Source organism: Rhipicephalus microplus, chromosome 3 (assembly GCF_043290135.1).
Source record: "Rhipicephalus microplus isolate Deutch F79 chromosome 3, USDA_Rmic, whole genome shotgun sequence".
NCBI lineage: Eukaryota > Metazoa > Arthropoda > Arachnida > Ixodida > Ixodidae > Rhipicephalus > Rhipicephalus microplus.
In genome coordinates, this window is record NC_134702.1 from 261,316,669 (window position 1) to 261,335,652 (window position 18,984).

At 43.0% G+C, this 18,984-nt stretch overlaps 1 protein-coding gene and 1 pseudogene across 1 annotated transcript in view; one reads left to right on the forward strand and one right to left on the reverse strand.

Moving 5' to 3' along the window:
- The window catches only part of LOC142803551 (uncharacterized), a 207,787-nt gene that overhangs the window by 148,207 nt on the left and 40,596 nt on the right, over positions 1 to 18,984 (forward strand). Inside the window, exons 3-4 of the mRNA XM_075888674.1 lie at positions 8,392 to 8,465; positions 15,602 to 15,682. Of these exons, the coding sequence (XP_075744789.1) occupies positions 8,392 to 8,465; positions 15,602 to 15,682 (155 nt within the window). The remainder of the gene's footprint in view (positions 1 to 8,391; positions 8,466 to 15,601; positions 15,683 to 18,984) is intronic.
- Positions 1,349 to 2,404, reverse strand: LOC142802678 (uncharacterized; annotated as a pseudogene).

Sequence of the window (18,984 nt, forward strand, 5' to 3'; positions counted from 1 at the left end):
CTAATTATCGCTTCAACACCACTACAATCAATACATATTGGAGGCATAACGGGATGGGGAAAGGGTTCTGCATTAGGTAAAACGTCATTTGCATCAACGGAAAAGTGAGAGGAAAAAACATCGTTTAGAACGTTCGCACATAAGGCAAAAGGAATTTGATTTCCGCTAGCGTCTTCTAGGGTGATTGCGTCGTCGGGTTTGGGGTTTATTGTGCGCCAGAATTTTTTAATATCGTTCGTTAGCATGAATGGTAACACGTTTTGTAAGTAATAACTTTTGGCCTTTTTTAGTGCTGTTACATAATTTTTAGACGCGAGCTTGTAGGCATTCCAGCGTTCTTCGTTCCCGCATTTCTTGGCAGACCTGTATAATCGCTTTTTTTGTTTGATAGGTGCTCTAGGTGTGCGTTAAACCATGGGGAATCTTGGGTCATTGTTATTGCGCGGACAGGAATGTGTTTGTTTGCCAAGTAGGCAACGGCAGCTGAATACATGTCCCAATTTTCTTACACACTGCGTTCGTGAAAGTTTTCCAAAAAAGTACTAAGAAATTAACCAAGTTTACTGTTAATGGCTTCAAAGTTTGCTTTTGAATAGTTTTTAATCATTTTTATTTTTTTAGGCTTCTTGGGACGCTGAATATTTAGCTGGAATGATATTATTGAATGATCACTTAAGCCATGTGACAGTGTAATATCCGAGACAAGCTCTGGCCTCGACGTTAGTACGAGATCTAGGGTGTTCGAAGCAAGTTTGGTTATTCGTGTTGGCTGAGTAATAAGTTGGGTGAGGGAAAATACAGTGCATAATACTAGGAAGTCTTGGCTAACAGTCGAGTAAGGCTGCATAATCGGTGTATCTGAAGTCCTTGATATGTTCGGCAGGTTCAAATCGCCAAGCAAAAACAGAGGTAAATCAGGATATCTTAATGGGACCAGATTAATTACGTCATGTAGTTCATTCGCGAAGTTGCCGGAAAAATTTGGTGGCCTGTAACAAACGCCAATAATGATTTTTTGAAAACTAAGTTTGGTTAGTGCCCATGTGATCTCTAACTCGCTGTTAATATGAATACACTGGGAAAGAAAATCTTTGGTAATTGCCAAGAGGACGCCACCACCTTTACGGGCAGTGCGGTCGCATCGAAAAATAGAAAATTTATCCGCGGGCAGAAAAAGTTCGTGGTCGTGAATTTGTGGGTGTAGCCAGGTTTCTGTGAGAGCAAGTATGTCAGCGTTACAAGTATCTATAGCAGAAGTTATTTAGTCTCGCTTGTTGCTAACGCTTCGAATGTTAGTGAAGAGGATTGTGACGTGTGATAGTGGTTGACCACTTCCCCTCGCGTCTACCTATGTAGCAGCGCGTGGTGATGCTGTGGCCCGATTGTTAGCAGTGGCGTGGTGTGGCACATGCTCCTTGATAGCTGCGCGTGGCGATGCTGTTCCCTGATCGTTAGCAGTGACGTAGTGTGGCGCAAGCTTCTTAACGCTATCTGTTGCCGAGTCGTAGACGAATTGTGTTTTGTTAATCGTAAGTTTGTTGTAGCGTACTTTATAATCGGGGATGTTAGGCTGGATTTTTGCGAATTCAAGTAGCTTTCAGCGAGCGTATCGGGTAGCTGGGCAAAGGTCTTCGCTAATTGTGATGTTCTTTTCTTTTAACTTCTTGCAGGCAGCGAGTACGGAGTCTTTCAATTTGTAGCTTGAGAACTTGACGATGATAGGGCGGCACTAATTTGGACGGTATGCTCCCAACCGATGAGCTCGCTCAATGGCGTTTTGCGGGAGAGGGTCAACTACACCGCTGTGTGCCCTAACTATACTGGTTTCGGATTGCTCCCAGCTTTTGTGAGCGTCCGGAATGCCGTAAAAGAGTAGGTTTTCGCGCCGCGATCTATCCTCTAGCTTTTCTAATCGCCACTGCAGAGTGTCGTGCTGTCCGGTTAGGAAATCAATCGATTCTTGCATGCTGGCCATTCTTTCCCCGTTCAGATCGAGTGCCTTGGTTTTCTCTTCTAGTTCATCAAGTCGTTTCTGTATAGTGCCAGTTTTGGTCTCGATTTGCACTTGGCCTGCTTTAATTGATTTTATGTCAGTAGCTAATTTAGTCTGGCTTTCGGCGGATTGCACAGAACGGGACTGAAGGTCTTTGAGTAGCTAAAAAATCACGTTCGTTTGCTGTGATGGTTCTTCCGGTAGAGTTTCTATTTCTAGTGCGGTTACAGAGCGAGTTGTTGGCCCTGGGTTTAACTCTACATCACTCGAGCATAGCAACAAAAAAAACCATCGAAAACATTCATCAGCAATTTCACAGAGCACTTGTGGGCACGGGAACAGGAGCAGGCAGCGATCATCGCTCTTTTTTTTTTTTAGAAAAGTGAGGCACACACCCGAGAAACGCAAAAGTACGGCATGTTAGCCTCTCTGCAGGCGCTGCTCCCGTGCCCACTGAAAGCTTGCTCCAGATGATGGCTGTATATGTAGTCGCAGGGGTCCGATAAGGTCAGCAAATGAGGTGACGTAGTTGCGCAGAACACGGCAGTCTGCACGCTGGGCATCTCGATGAAGGCAAGGTTCGTGGCTTTATGCTGATTGCTGAACTGGTCGAAATCAGTCACTGTGTCCGAGGAATTCGCAGTGTAGAAGGGGGGCGACGACCAAGTCAGCAAAGCCAGCAGTGCCTGAGAAACGCAAAAGTACGACATGTTAGCCTCTCTGCAGGCGCTGCTCCCGTGCCCACTGAAACGCTTTTCAAGCCATCAGTCCTCTGCACAACACCACTACGAGTCCTACGCTCCTTGCTCAGTGCGCACTTCTGTTTTGGCGTTTTCATCGAAGTGCGCGAGTGATGAAGGCGTCTCCAGGCAACCATACAGTTCCTGAAATGCTTCCTCCGGTGGCATTGGCCACTTGAAATTGACGGTGGTTCTCTTAAGATTAGTGAGCAGCTCGGCCATGCGAGCGAAAGTTTTGACAAACCGCCTGTAATTGGCGCACAGGCCAGGAAATCGACGCACAACCTTCTTGTGGGTTGGCAGCGCGAAGGCGGCAACGGAAGGTGTTTTCCGAGGGTTGGAGTAAACTCTGGGCTATCTGATGACATGGCCCAGGAATATGACCTTCCAATGCGTAGCGGCATTTCTCTGGCTTAAGGAGGACTCCGGAGGTATTGATTGTTTGCAGTACAGCTTGAAGATGCTGGAGGTGTTGGTAGAAGTTTGAGGAAAAGACAAGAATGTCGTACAGGAAAACAAGGGAAGTCTGCCACTTCAAGCTGGCCGGTACTGTATCCATAACGCGTCAAAAGGTAGCGGAGGCCAAGCATAGACCGAAAGCCATGACCCTGAATTCGAGCATTCCCTCTGGTGTTATGAAGGCAGTCTTTCCGGGGCCTCTCTCGTCAAGCTTGTTTCGCCAATAGAGTGTCTTGTAGTTCATCGGCGAAAGTTGTGCAGTCTATCTAGTGCAGTCGATCTAGGGCATCGTCTATTGTTGGAAGGTGATACGCGTCTTTAGGCGTATCTACTGGGGGTGCAAGAAGGGCACTGCGCCCCCCCCTGCCCCACTAACAAAAGTAAAGAGGGCTGACGTAAAGAGGGCTGAAGTAAAGAGACTGCCCATTTCCAAATTATCGCATCGGTCTCTAACAATGTTTATTTATCCCTATCCGCGAAGAGTTTACAGAGAGCTTTGCAAGCGCATAAATGGCTCAACATTGTTATGTTACTTAAAATATTGATTCAATGCGCATGACTCCATGTCACCAACTGCTATAGAAAAAGCCCCCAAACTGATTGCTGGGCCTCATTTTTTTTTATTACGCTCTGAAGGGGATACTATCCGTCAATGCCGAAAAACATTACCACGATAATGCGTTGCTTAATGTACACGCGTAAGTTTAACGCAACGAGCTTTCACAGATTTCTGGCGTCGCGTATCACACGGGCAATTTCATGGAATGCAAACTTTATTCGCCACTAGAGAAGAATCATTTAAGTAAGGTGGTGCACAAAAGAACAACAAACGAGAAAGAAACCCGAAAATGGCGCAAACTATCAAATCAGAATTTATTGAAAAAAAAGAACTGAAATAGATATGCTTGGTTAGATGAATGCGAAAAGCCATGAGCAAACAAATATCATTTGGGTGGCACGCTTCCGAGAAGTCCGAATTTCCGGCAAGTAGCGTCACCGACGATTTCGGCACAAAAGAATCAGCTGCTTCGTAAATGCGATACGCTTCTTCAAGTTCATGTGCTACTTTATTCTTCATCCTAGATTGCAGTGCCGAGTCAGCAGACATGGATGCGCAGCTGTAATCTCCGCAGTGCAAAACATCAAACATGGCTATCTCTTTAGTGAAGCAAAAGTGTATTTGAATACTTTACCAGGAGATTGTTGCTCGGAACGGCCACAGCACCATTGTAAAGAAAGTTAAGCCCAGAAAAGGTCAAGCCACTTGAGGCGCTGTGACTGTTAGTCTGCAACGGGGAATCGTTTTGAGAGTTCACGGGGCTCCATCACAATAGTGGAGAATTAGACTGCCCGCTAAGGCCCGGGTTCGAATCGCAACCGTAGATGTTGACTTTGAAATTTTTAGTGAACTTCTTATTTCTTCGCATTTCTCCTCTTTATTTCTTAAAATTACCTTCAGTTGTTACGTGGCACTGGGAAAACTAAAAAAAATTGACATGGATGGATGGATGGATGGATGGATGGATGGATGGATGGATGGATGGATGGATGGATGGATGAATGGATGGATGGATGGATGGATGAATGGATGGATGTATCCAGCTGTTCCCTTTAGATCGGGCGGTGGCTCACGCCGCCTAATCATAAAGTTAAGTACTATCACTGTGTGTTTAAAGATTGAATTTCAGTCGAGCCTTTATTGTAGCCACTAATCAGTTTGCCTCATCCTGGTTATTTTTACCCGTGTAAAGTATATTTTGCTTTCACTGTCCTTAAACCCAAATGCTTTGACAAATTCAGTGCCATAACGTTGACTATAGGGCGAAGCCCTTTACAGAGCATTATGAAAAGTTCACCCCTTTTCCTTCCTCTCCACACGCACAACATACCGTGCCCGTGCCTTCGTATTTTGCTTGGTACGTCTTGGTCCACCATACTCCCGCTCTAGCCTCGAAGAGCAGAGAACTACACCGAGAATTATCGTAAAATTTTTCCCTTGCAATTTTGTGCTTACAAGTTCGGGAGGTCTCCAGTGATGATTTCGGAAGCATTCCCATCTTCCACATGTCCCTCTCTGTTTCCTTCACATTATTCTTAACCGATGTTTCCATTTGGCTTGGTATTCTGCTGTTGTCTAAATACTTGCTTGACAATTTTTGAGTTCATTTCTTTCATTTAGTATCAGCATTCTTCATGCACAAGTAACTGGAAACTTTCATAGCCCCTTGCTATTCCCTCATTTTTTATCAATCGCTTCTCAAATTCAATTTTGCTGCTAGCTTCCCTGCACTCAAACGATGTCTATCCCATGTCACCCTGTACCCCTGTTTTGGGGTATTCCCGTGTGCTCTCGAAGCAAGTCTACCTATTCCACGTTATTTCCAACCTTGCTTGAATTTCTGATTTCATGCACAAGACCACATTGCCGAACGTGAAACCCCGGACCATGACACCTTTCCAAATCCCTCTCACAACGTCATACCAATTGTAGCTTCACAGTGCCCTATTTTTCATTACAGCTGCATTCCCGGTGCCCTTAGTCATTACGTATCTTTCGTGCTCGCTTAGATACTCAGCCCCGTTATGTATTTATGCCCAAGTATTTGTATTTATTAGCTATTTCTAGCGTGACTCCCTGTATCCTATGCTCACTGCAATTGTTATCATTAAAATCATGATTGCCGATTTTTCCCTGCTGTACTTCAACTTTAACCTATCTCCCTCATTACCACAGATGTCTATCAATCCCTGCAGATCTTCTTTGTTGTCGGCTACTAATACTTTATCATCGGCATGCATCAATGCAGGTAATGACTGTTGAATGTGTTTTCCTCGCTTGGCAAAAAAGAGGCTGAAGCCGAGTCGACTTTTCACTATTTTGGCTCCTAGTCCCTGTAGATGCAGCATAAATAACAAAGTTGACAGGGGGCATCCCTGTCGATGCCCGCGTTCACCTCCATAGGTTCAGATACCTGTTCTTCGCATTTGATAACTGCCTTGTTACTTTTATAGAAATCCTTTAGAAAATTAGTTACTCCATCTTCCACATCTAGTGTGTCCAGTATTCCCCACAAGTCTTCTTAAATGGCGCTATCATAAGCTTCCTCGATATCTAGAAATGCCAGCCACATGGGCCTGTGTTTTTTTCCCACTATTTCAATACAATGCATCAATGAAAAGAGATTGTCCTCCAACCTCCTTCGTTTACGAAACCCATTTTGCAGTTCCCCCAGCACCCCCTCATTCTCCACCCATGTTTGTGATCTTTCCTTTACTAGCTGCATCACCAGCCTGTAAATTACTGATGTCACTGTTATATGACGGTAGTTCTTTGTATCGGCTTTGTCCCCCTTTTCTTTATAGATCATGCTCATCCTGCTTACTTTCCGCGCATTGGGAGCTTCCCCATTCGTTATTGCTTTGCTCGCTGCTTCTCTTAATGTTTCCTGAGAGTTTGGTCCTAGTTTCTTTATAAGCAAGATTGGAAAGCCGTCAGTGCCTGTTTATGTGCTATAAGGAGCTTTTTTTCTGCCCTTTCTCACTCTCGTTGTCCCAGTAGAGCCACTGAGCTAATTGGTTCATCCTCATTTTGTACGGTGCATACAGCGCTTTCTTGGTGTTTAAATTTTTCTGTCATCATTGTTTTTATATATTCAATTGCCTAATCTCCTTCTAGTCCAACCCCTTGAACTGTAGTTATAAACCTCTGTTTCATGCTTGTCTTATTACTCAGAGAATTGAGATGGTTCCAAAACTTTGCAGCTGCCTTTCTATCCTTTTTGTGTGCTTCCGACATTAATTAGGCCCTCTTTCTTCTTATCTTTTCACTGATCAAATCGGACGCTTCCCTTCTGCAGCTCAAAAAGTTATCACATTTTCTTTTGACAACATCTTCCAGTTCACCCCTCTGTTTAGCATACCTGTGTTTCCTGGAGGCTTCCTGGTGTCCTAATATTGCTCCCTTAACTTCCTTATCCCACCAGCTTGGGTTTGTGTCTGCTTTTTTCAGTTGATTTGACTCGTACTTCAGCAAGGCCTAACTCAAACAATCAAGCTATGTTTGTGTACGTCCACTCCGTTTTAGTATCTTCGCTGATTATTTTCCCAATCTCCTTAGTTGCTGTTTCTATTCGCCTTTCTGTATAAGCATTTCCGTGTGGTCTCTCGCAATGCCGCTTTACCAATTTCATTTTCCTTCCGAAACTCAGCTTTATATGTTTCTGATTACTACCTAAGCTTCTGCACCCATATTCATCTATGCTCATCACCCTTAGCCGATAATACATCCTATGTGCCATTATTGCGTAATTTATCGTTCACTGCAGCCTTCCTACCTCCCATGTTAATCGTAACCACGGCACGAAGGTGCCAGAGATCAACCCTGGTACTATGGTACTGGTAAGAAAAGAATTGGACTAAACAGCCCCATTCGCCGGTTCATACCTTGTTGTTAAAACAACCAAGCAGCAAGGACTTTTAAGACGTTGCAATGTACTGGATCAAGTGGAAGAACAAACAAGGCGTCTATCGGAAATGTGGTGCCATATTACCAGCGTGAGGTGATTGAGAGCCGGTCCGAAAAGTGTAGCAATTGACATTACTAGCACCAGCAAGAGATGAAGAAAGGGTGAACACGACGCTAGAAAAAAAAATGGGTCAATAAACTCCTGCACTCATAATGTCTGCATGAAAACTTACAAGTTTCTTTATATGATATTCGTCTTGAGGCACCATCTAAGGGTTCTCTCTATATCTAAAGCACAAGTGAAATCAAGGCTAGGGGCGAGAGTAGGAACGTGCCAGAGGAGAGGGCGGAAAATGGCCGGATTCGGTACATCCGATTGACACTAAAAACTAGATGAGGTGCTGGCTGACCACAACGCGTAGCTAGATCTCCCTAGAATTAGAACTCAATAAATTTATTGCAATCATTCCATGTGGTACCCATGCTCTATCATTCAGACTTACGTCACAATGGTTCCTCGAATCAGATGATAGCCCAGGTTTGCCTGACAACCATCTACGCAGTGCTGCTTGGAGCCACTTTCTTTTAAATTGCCGTTTTCATAGGTTGAGAAGAAATGAGGCGCTGTCTTGCGCATGATGTGAACGTTTTCATAGTCTATAAACAGTAAGTGAGACAGTTGTTACTCAATAAAATGCGCTTCTTTAAGGCTTTCTTTTTTTCTGTTGCTCTAGAGGCCGCACCCGCAGACTATCCCTTGATCTGGAAGACGGCGAGAACCCGGCCGAGTACACGGCTTCAATAAATGGTAAATTATATTCATAGGTGCCTTCTTCAATGCGCCACATTTGTCTCACAGCATTTCTTTCCAAGTTTGCAGTTATGTACTGGTGAAATGACTAAGATCAATCGTACAGGACGGGGATGATGACGTTTTTGTAATCAAGTAACACGAAATTATGTGATATTATTTCACGAGAATTTCTGTTAATTTCCATTTGATAATGGTCACATGAAGAAATTTGTATAGAGTATAAACTATAAAACAGTGAATTATGGGCCAATGGTAATGATATTTCAGGTCATCAAAAAACAGCACTTCCCGTGTTGTCTTGGGAAGATTAATTACTGCTTCGCAAATATCCTAAGAAATATTGCTTTTATTTCATTGAATGTTTTGCACATAAAAGGCTAAAGAAGTGGCCAAATTGGCTTTCTTTTTAAATAGACAGATTTCTTTGAAAAATTGGATCAGGTTGCGAAAGTACGTATCTTTTTTGCACACAATGAATTATTTTCATTAGCTCTTCAATGCTCTGTCATTGCACACCAAATAAGACAACTATTTTGCTGACCATCTAACGTACTAGATCTAAATCCTTGCTGTTTTATTGCACTGAAAACACTAAATTGCTCCAATAATATGAATTGGAAAACAGTTCACGCATGACAAGCTTCCGAATTTTATTGAAAGTCGTATGAGGTCGGTTTTTTGACAATTTGTTTCTCAAAAAAACAGGGTTTCTCAAAAAATGTCTTCATTATTGTTTAAAAATCATCAAAAAACGCTATTTGCTCGCTGTCTTCACAGTTGCTTCATCTGTAGCGGCTGCTATTTCAACAAGGTTGAGGACGTCATTTGGAATTGTAATTAGAAAAGTCGTGGTAATTACGTTTTTAACTCATGGTGTTCGGCAGGTAAGCCATACGGGGAATCAAAGTACTTAATGTAAAATTGTCTTAGCTGCTTTGAGGGTACAGTAAAGCGGTCTCTAGAAATAACTACAATTTAATGAAATTCTCCTGAAATATGCGACGAAACCGAAACCAATGAACTGAAGAGCGCAACAAGCAGAGCACTACAATGACGTCCCTTGTCAAAACAGTGGTTTCTGGGCTGCAGTTCTGTCTCGTTCGATAACGTATGTACCCGTAAAAAGGGCAAAGGGCTTGTCCCGAAAAGGCGTGCGAATTACCTAGTGCAATCAATCGTCTAAAATGTTTCTTCACTTCTCCATAGGTATGAAAACAAAAATATGTAAAGTCATGCCTTTTGTGGTTCCATTGATACATGACGCTTGTGTGTAAAAGCAAGTATATAGACTTAGTGAAGTATTTCTGAAAGTATCACTTTCTTTATTTTATGGTATTCTTTTCTTTGGCATTTATATTTAGGATATTGGCTTCCAGTTTTAACTTCTACACGAAGTACCAATGTTTTACTGCTTTTTGCTCTTTATAGCGGTGTCAAATGGCCACGATTGTGCACAAACTCATTTTCAAATGTTCTTAATATTATGGTAGTATTACAAGTCATGTACACTTAGTATTTTATTTTGTTGTACGCTGTCAATAGTTCATACTATAAAGGGCCTTCAGTCACTCTCAAGCTGTTTTAAACAGCTTTTTGCTTGAAGGATCCCAACAAATTGTAAAATTGTTGAAAAAAAATTTAATTATTGACTGGCTGGTGGATTGATGTGCATCATGCGTGCTGTGATTGTGAGCGCAGCCCACACCCTTGCACAACGAAGTCGGTTGATGGTGGAAATAACAACTATCTCTCACTACGAGACTCGGGGAGTATCGTTATTTCGCAGTTATTACTAGAGGCCACTTTTCCGAAATCTCTAAGCGGCAATCTGTTTTATTCATGAATGACTTCAACTTTCCCGTTCGACTTAACTGCCTGACTCCACTAATGAAAACCTAATCTTTTTAAATTTCCTAATTAACGTTCAGAATAACATATTTACCTTTTAGGATGGCTGCCACTATAAGAAATCAACTGCAAAGACTTAGTAAATAGCATGTTTTCTATTTTTTTTTTCATTGGGAACATTTTTTCAAACACGCTGTATATTGCGTATCGTTTATTAAGCAGTTGACTTTACGTGTAAAACAAACGCACATATCTAAGACATTAGAATAACTAAAAAAATTACTAGAATGCCACGGTTGCGCAGCATCACATTAAAAGAAGCAAGTAAATGTGTGGGAGAGGTTGAGGACAGGAAAAAATAGAACTTCTCGATTTTTCCTTCGGTACACAGCTCGGTGCCTGTAGAGGAATGACGAGAGGGTATAAAGATGTAGAGAAGAGATAATATAAATGGCGTCCATCACTGAAGTCGTGGTGGGAGGCTTCTACAGCCGGTTGGATCCTGTCCAGTGTCTCCAAGGATGCGAAAAACCGTCTTGAAGAATAGGGTATGGTGCCATGCAGGGAAGAGGAGGCCCCTCTGCATAACCACGTGTAGACCTTGGTGACATAGTGCGGCGAGCATGACGCCTCCTTGTGCGTGGAGCTCTGGGCAAACACACAACTGGTGCTCGATGTCCCGCACGCGGTGCACGCAGGGAACGAGGCTGTGCGAAGCCGAGGACTCCTTCTCGCTCCGACGTTGCCAAGTTTGTTGAATGGCCGTGGTGCACCTGAGACGTCAGCGATAAGACGGCGGCGATGGCGCAGATGGTCGTTTCGCTTACTCCAACACAAAACAACGCCAATCATGACGCAGCTATCTGGTGTATACAATGCTTAATGAAACCTTTAGCAAAATTAACGAGGCGAATTTATTGCCTGCTGGCAAGGGCCTTCACTCTACGAAGTTCTTCAGAATTCAAAACAGGTTCGATTTTTTGGTTATTTATTGTGATTTAGTCGAGCCTATTAGATGTACACGATTTCAATACTTCAGCTTCTGTTATTGAATTTTCGTTATGAGGCGAAACTTCCGCGTGTTAGAGATTTCAATCATGTGCGAAAACCCCAGCGTTGGCGCGTTCAATGGAAGGCCGGCCCACAGAACTTCGCTTCTCTAAATACGCCGGGATACATGTTTGTTTCCATACGCCTATTTTAAATAAGCGGTGCTGTCTTCAACTTCAAGCGATAAGCCGTGTTTGCTCTCACACCTTCTACTGAGGTCACTTGTAATGCGACACTGAAAACAACTTGAACCTTTGCAAAGGCCATCAGTCTCTTTCATAGCCATGGCAAAGAAAACAAGGAAAAGTGAGCCTGAAGGGAACTCAAAGGGCCCTAGTCATAACCAGCCATCAGTCCCACGCATATGCAACCCTCCAGACAATTTTACTACGAAAGAAGGCACACCTTCGCTTACTCTGCTTAGCGACTCCAAAAAGTTGAAATCAAAGCTTCGACGAACACCTATGCAGTGAGGAAAAACCACTGAATAAAAATGTGCCAATCTGCCTTCAGCCTAAGCAAGATGCTTAAGTTGCGTGCTTTCAGTCTACTTAAATGTCCAGCTTCTTTCTTTCGCTTTTATTGTGGATAAACTTCTCATTGTGGAGACGGAAGGACACTTCATTTTTGTCTGTTTACCTCACATGGTCGACAGCACTCTCTGTTATCAGTTTTTTTTACGTCTTGACTGTATAGCACACTTTTTTTCGCGCTCAAATTAAGCTGCGCTAAAGCAATATCACGCGGCGCTTAGCATCCCAGAACCACCTTATGAATATGAGAGACACCGTTATGGAAGGTTCCGGAATTTTCGACCGCCTGGGGCTCTTTAACGGGCACCCAAATCTGAGCACACGGGCCTACAGCATATTCGCCTCTACCAAAACTGCAGCCGCCACCACCGAAAATAGATCCCGCGAGCAACGGGTCGGCAAACCGACCAACTCAGCAGACTCACCCGCTATGCCTATAATACTGCTCTCCATTTCCCTAAATCAAAAGCCATTGAATAAAAACCTAAATTATGGTTCCACAACACTCTGGGAGTGTTTATAGAGGTGCTTCTGTCCAGTTAATCTCAAAGGCTATCGCCTACACAAACGGGTCATGTACTCACGCGCCAACTTGTAATCAAAGTTCCTGGTGACACCACGGCCACGCACGCAGTTGCAGTCGCTATTAGCAGCAACTTATACATCCTGACACTCCAAAATAACACCCACAGAGAACAAAATTGAGTGAAACGGATAGCGCAAGCCAAGGCCCTTCACATGCGCTTCCCTCCTAGTTCTCCCACAGTATACGTAGGCACGGCCAAATATGCAGATCACCAGTTTTCGCAACAGCCGTTGTAGACCTATTTCAAAAACTGGTCGCTAGGGCGTCCATTTTACATTCGAGAGAGTCCGCGAATTCAGAGGAGAGGAAATTTGCCTTAGCCATTGTTCACTTTTCTCTTGAGTATATCAACGCGGTAGCGTTAAAAAGGCCGTTTCACAGAATTTCCAGCGTCGGCGTCGGCGTCATTGAATGTGGGTGAAAAATTATCGTCTTTGTGTGCCCAGAAAACTCGAGAAAGATGCAAATACAATAAATAATAAAAACCCTGGGTCTCAACGGGGTGAAAATCCGGGTCCTTTGCGTAACAAGCGGGTGTTCTACCACACAGCCAAATATCTGCACGTGAATAAAGTGACCATAGCTTTCTCTTCATGAAAACGCACAAAAATTAACTTTCTGGTTGTCAAAATAGACGCGTTCTTGTTACCGCTTCACAATACGACATGAAATATTGCCGTAGTAATGCGTGGTACAAGCGTAAATTGCCATCAGGCGTCATGAGACGGGATCATCATGACTTCATATTTTAAAGGCAGTCACCCAATGCAAAAAAGCACAGACGCTACTGCACCCTTTAGACGACTTATAGCTGGTGCATGGCAAGTTCGAAAATATTTCATACACTAAGCGTTTGATTTATTTATATGTAGCGTTTAACGTCACAAAACCACCATATGATTATCAGACACGCCATAGTGAAGGGCTCCGGAAAATTCGACCACCTAGGGTTCTTTAACGTGCACCCAAATCTGAGCACACGGGCCTACACCATTACCGCCTCCATCAGAAATGCAGCCCCCACGGCCCGAATTCAATCCCACGACCTACACTAAGCGTTTGGAGAACGCACTAGGAATAATTGATTGATTGATATGCGAGGTTTAACGTCCCAAAACCACCACACGATTATGAAAGACGCTGTAGTGGAGAGCTCCGGAAATTATGACCACCTGGGATTTTTTAACGTGCACCCAAGTCTGAGCACAAGGGCCTACACTATTTCCGCCTCCATCGAAAATGTAACCGCCGTGGCCGGGATTCAATCTCGCGACCTGCGGGTCAGCAACCGAGCACCTCGGCCACTAGACCACCGCAGCGGGGCAACGCACTAGAAATAGAATATCGCTATTGCGTTCAACTTTTAAAGGCGAAGCCCTATGGTCCATGATTGTTTTTCTCTGATTCTGAAACGGCAATTCGTATTTTCTTTTCTCTCAAAATTCACCCACCAGTTCCTAGAATACTTGGATATTCTCTTTTGGGTCCCTGCGCACAGTGGACGCCCAGGCAACACTGTCACTCACACCCAAGCCTGAACATTCGTCAACCGTGCTCAAAGCAGCCTACCCTCGCTTCCAGGTGCCAGGGATCGACTTCTCAGCTACCACGACGTCAAACTCTTTGACAAAATTCTTGCTTAACGTATCCTCCACCACCTAAATATATTTCCAGAATTGACCAGCTTTTGTCGCGTAGACTTCAAATGGCTATATTTGTGACTCCTCTCCTTCTCTTTCTTTTCACCCTCGGCGAAACCTCTCCTCATTGCAATTCGTTTCCTAGCACCAATGACGAATTCAATCAAGTATTTCTGAATTACCTGAACGCACCAAAGCCCACGTGACAAGGGTGAGAACACCACGAGCGATGGGAGGTTCCTCAGCGCAGAACGCAATCAGGGTTACAGATCCGGAAAGTCAGCAGGGCCAAAAGGGTCACCGAAGCACAGAAGCGTCCGGCCACCTAGATTGGCCTGAAGGCCCTTCGTCGTTCGGCTTTTATTGTTATAATGATAGCACGCGGCAGACTTCAAACGTCCATTGCATTTAGATGAAGAATAAAACATTTTTTATACAAGTCTACGGTATAGCGTGGCTAGGACAGCACCTCTGAGAACTAGCAAGGTATAATGCGGTGATGAGAGTAGAAAAGAATTTTATTTTACATGGCTGAAGCTCACGACAATATACTCTTAATAGAAGCTTCCTCGCGTTGTTGCTGGTACCACTGCGTTGGTGCTTATAACCAGAAAAAAAACGCAAAATTTTTTGGATGTGATCACAATTACTTCTTCTGTAGCTGCTGGCATGTTTAGATGCCAAACAACATCATACGAAACAGTATTTAAAAAAATATATACTTAACATATCGATTGGTGGACTTAGGTAGTTATACCTAAAAGAGATTTGAAGCTAAATATACAAAGAACCCATTGCAGCTTTGTGATAAAAAAGAAGCGGCATCCAATAATAGTTATGGCACAATAACATTGAACCAAACTCTACAGCGGAACCGAAACGGAAGCACTTATAGGCGCAACAAGCAGCCGCCTAGAATCAATTGGCTGTTCAAGACAATTAACGATTAGAAAGGCGTAGTTTTTTTTGTTTGTTAGTGCATGTGTTTGGTGAGTACAGCAATATAAGTGCAGCTTGCACGCTCACACATCGAAGTAGGTTGATGGTGAATATAACAAGGCTCATTCAACCTGGGCGTTTAAGCAGAATATGGAAGTTGTGCTGATCGATGCTTCTGTTACCGCTTTGCCACTTAATTTGTGTGAGTTTCATTTCACCATTATGATACTAGAGGCCGTTTCCTCAATACCTCCAAGTTGCAATGGGTATTTCGCAATGAAAAAGCTCAATTCCCTATTTGCCATAGCCGCCTAACTCAACTAATGCAAATGTCAATTTATGAGACTTTTTAGTTACACTTTTGAAAAAAACGTATATAGCCTTCTTTCTACGCTTGTGGTCACAGGAAAAGTTAACTGCCGAGACGTAGTACAGATTTGATATTTCCTTGACTCTTTTAGAGTTTCGGGCACAATTCATGAAACAGTCAGTGTTGAGTAGTCTAAATCGATTGATTTCTGTTTTTTCCTCCAGGCAAATCGGTAGTATGGGTGACCATGCTCGGTACGGATTACCACAATTGGGCCTTGGTTCACATACGTGAAGGAAATTACGGTAAGTCGAATCAAAGAAAAAAGCGGTGAAGTTCTGCGTAATAAAAGGTTGGAACACTCCTAGACATAGCGACCAGTATTGCAGTCTTAGTCCTGGTTTCTTGGTATTTAGTGCGCTTGTTTTATTTACTATCTTTCCTAATAAGCCTCATTCTTGACTGTCGCGAAAATGGGATCAAAACTAAAAGAACAATACCGAAAGCAAACTTATGCAACAAAAAATGGTGGTAGCCTGCAAGCAAGTATTGTGCGCAGTAACTTGTCATCCACTTCCTAAAAGATCAGCCTCAAATCAATGTGCGGAATGCAGTGTCTACAAACCCATGAAATTGCAGAATGTAGGGACAGGCACTAGCGGAACTAGCCATCTCTCCTTTTCTGTCAAAGTATTTTTCTATGTTAGATATCACATTGTAGAAAAATAAAAAAAAAACCAGCTTGTGTGTGATATAGGACTAAATAACATGCTAGATGACACAAATAAGGCGGCAAAGCCTCCCATTTCTTGTCGTGCTGCTCGTTCGTTCGTCGTAATCAATGATTTGGGCATAGCCATTGAACCAAATGAACAGCTTCCTTGATTATCTAACTGGCATTTATTCTACCGGCAGCTTACTTCACCAGCTGCGAGATTGCTAGATCTCTGGCGCCTGAAGAAATATGAACAAAATGAGTCATGGACTTGAGAGGAAAACATGCGAAATTGCTTGCAACAATGCATACTCGTTCAAATATTTAAGATCTGTTCAAGTGCCTCAATATTAAATGTTTTTAGATGATTTCGGAATGCACAACAAAGTAGGTAGACAAAACATTTAAACTGCCGAACTGTTGAACGTGTGGCGTTTGCGTCACGTTTGTCTCAGCTTCAATACACATAAGCAGTTCATTGTGATTGATAGAAGTGGGGCACGGTACGTGACACGGACATAAGTAGAGAAGAGCAACAAAAGCGCAACTCGCCATTGAAATTTTATTGAAGGTGCAACACATATATAGCTTACTAAAATGGTCACATAATACAGGTTATCTTGCCTAAAAACAAAAAAAAACCCCAAAAAGCCAGCGTCATTTCACAAAATGTCATCTAAATATCATGAAGGTACATGCACCTGACTAAAAAGATAAACAAAAATATACATAGGCAGATGAAATGAACATTAAATATGAGTACAGCGCTCTTATATATAGCTACACTTTCTCTGAACAGGCAATTGAAGGGTGGCTACGACATCTTTCAGAGCATCTCTAAACATGAAATAATTCTACTAATTCACAGGTGGTCTTATCACTGCGCCTTGATAGGACATTCGTGTCTACAAAAAGGGGTGAGCAGCCCCACATCATTCAGTTTTGCGCCAAGTGGGAACCGTTCTTCAAGGTCACCGCCATGTAATGCTACTATAAAGGTATATTTAAACAAAGATCGGTTCGGCCCACGTTTACCCGGCCGCATGACAGTGGAATAATGTACACAACTCCTATAGCGCATTGAACGAAAAGCGAGATGTGTTTGACCTGGCGTTTCTTGTTTTGTATGCACTTCGCTTCCGTTGCTATCTTTCTCTATTTTTACACATGCAATATGAAGTTTATTCGTAGCAAAAAAAAAACCAACTTTCGCATAGAATAAATTAGCAGCGCTCTTCAACCCATGGGACATTTTATGAATGTAAGGAATCACTACGCGTCTCTCCTGCAGTTCGTGTCACGTACCGCGCCCGCCTTCTATTTTCTATAATAAAACGCTACCAACTAGCCCAAATGTCTGTTTTTCTGCACATAAGCAGCGCTGATCACACAGGCCCGTTCAGAACGCCAGCGGCTGCTTGATTCCTTTCATAAAAGCTTTAATAACTGCTGCAATTAGAATAAGGTTGAGGAGGCCCAGAAGAGGCCAACCCTCACCAGTACTGGGTGTGTTACTCAGTACAGGGTTCCTTTGGCTATCACCGCAACTCGGGCTTGGTTGACCAGGGCATTCTGGCTCGCCAGGTTGGGGCAGCCGAGTGGGGCCGCCTCCGAGTCCTCCCAGGTAGGGTGTGGTTTTGGGGCAAAGTTCGGGATTGATTCACACGCTCACAACGTGTCGGAAATGTCTGAAGACATTTCTGCACAGTGTGAGCATTTTTACGTACAGGCAGGGTCAGGGTGTTTTAGTACTGCTGGGCACAGCAGTGCATTGGTGTAAAGGCGGAGGAGTGTGCGCCCATCTGCCTTTGTAAGGATCTTACAGGGCTTAGGATACATTGCGTTAATGATCCGGTAGAATAGAATAAACTCTCGAAAAGTGAAGGCAGCATTGAGTTCTGAATACATTTTTGAAGGGTCGAAAGACATTGCCCAGACAGTGAGTGCGCGGGCGGTGGCGTCAGTTGTTTCGTTGCGTTCGCGGTCAATGTGAGCAGGAGCCGATATGAATATGCGAAACGCTTGGGCCGCGTCGTATTGGCTCCTTTGGAGAATGCTATACGTGACGTGAGGAATGCGCCCCTGTTTATTGTTCCTACAGGCCCCTCTCGAATCGGTGATAATGACGTGTGCAGCCAGGATTCCGGCGGCTATCGTGATGGCAACTTCATCCGCATGTGTTATATTTAATTGTGAAAGAAATTTTATGGACACTCTCAGCTGGACTTCAGCGCCGGCATCGGCGTCGGCGTCAATGTCATGCACTGTATATGTATGTGTATCTGATATATATATATATATATATATATATATATATATATATATATATATATATATATATATATATATATATATATATATATATATATATATATATATATATATATATATATACAAAATACTGCAGGCCATGTGGCCCATGCAGGAGGGGCAGGGTACAACATAAATACATCAACAAAGCACAATTGAATATCATAAACAAATTGGGTAACAATAAGAAACAACTCTAAATAAAATATAATTAGGAAATAGTGAAGAAGTAATTCTGTATTGATTCAGTTGAGTCCAGATGATCAATAGGTATTAGGTTCCATTGCTCTATGGTGTGGGGAAAAAAGAATATTTAAAGAGTTTAGATCTGGCAACATAAGGGGAGAGTGTGAGGGGATGAGATTGACGGGTTTTCCTAGTCTCAGAAAGGGTTATGTAAGGAGTGGGATCTATAAAAAATTTACGATTTAACAAAGAATGGAGGAACTTCAGTCGGGATATTTTGCACCTCATTTGAAGTGTGTGAAAACTGTTAGAACGTATAAGATCCATTATAGAATCCTCACGGCTTTATTTAGAAAAAATGAATCGCATGGCTTTTCTTTGTACTCTTTCAAGAAA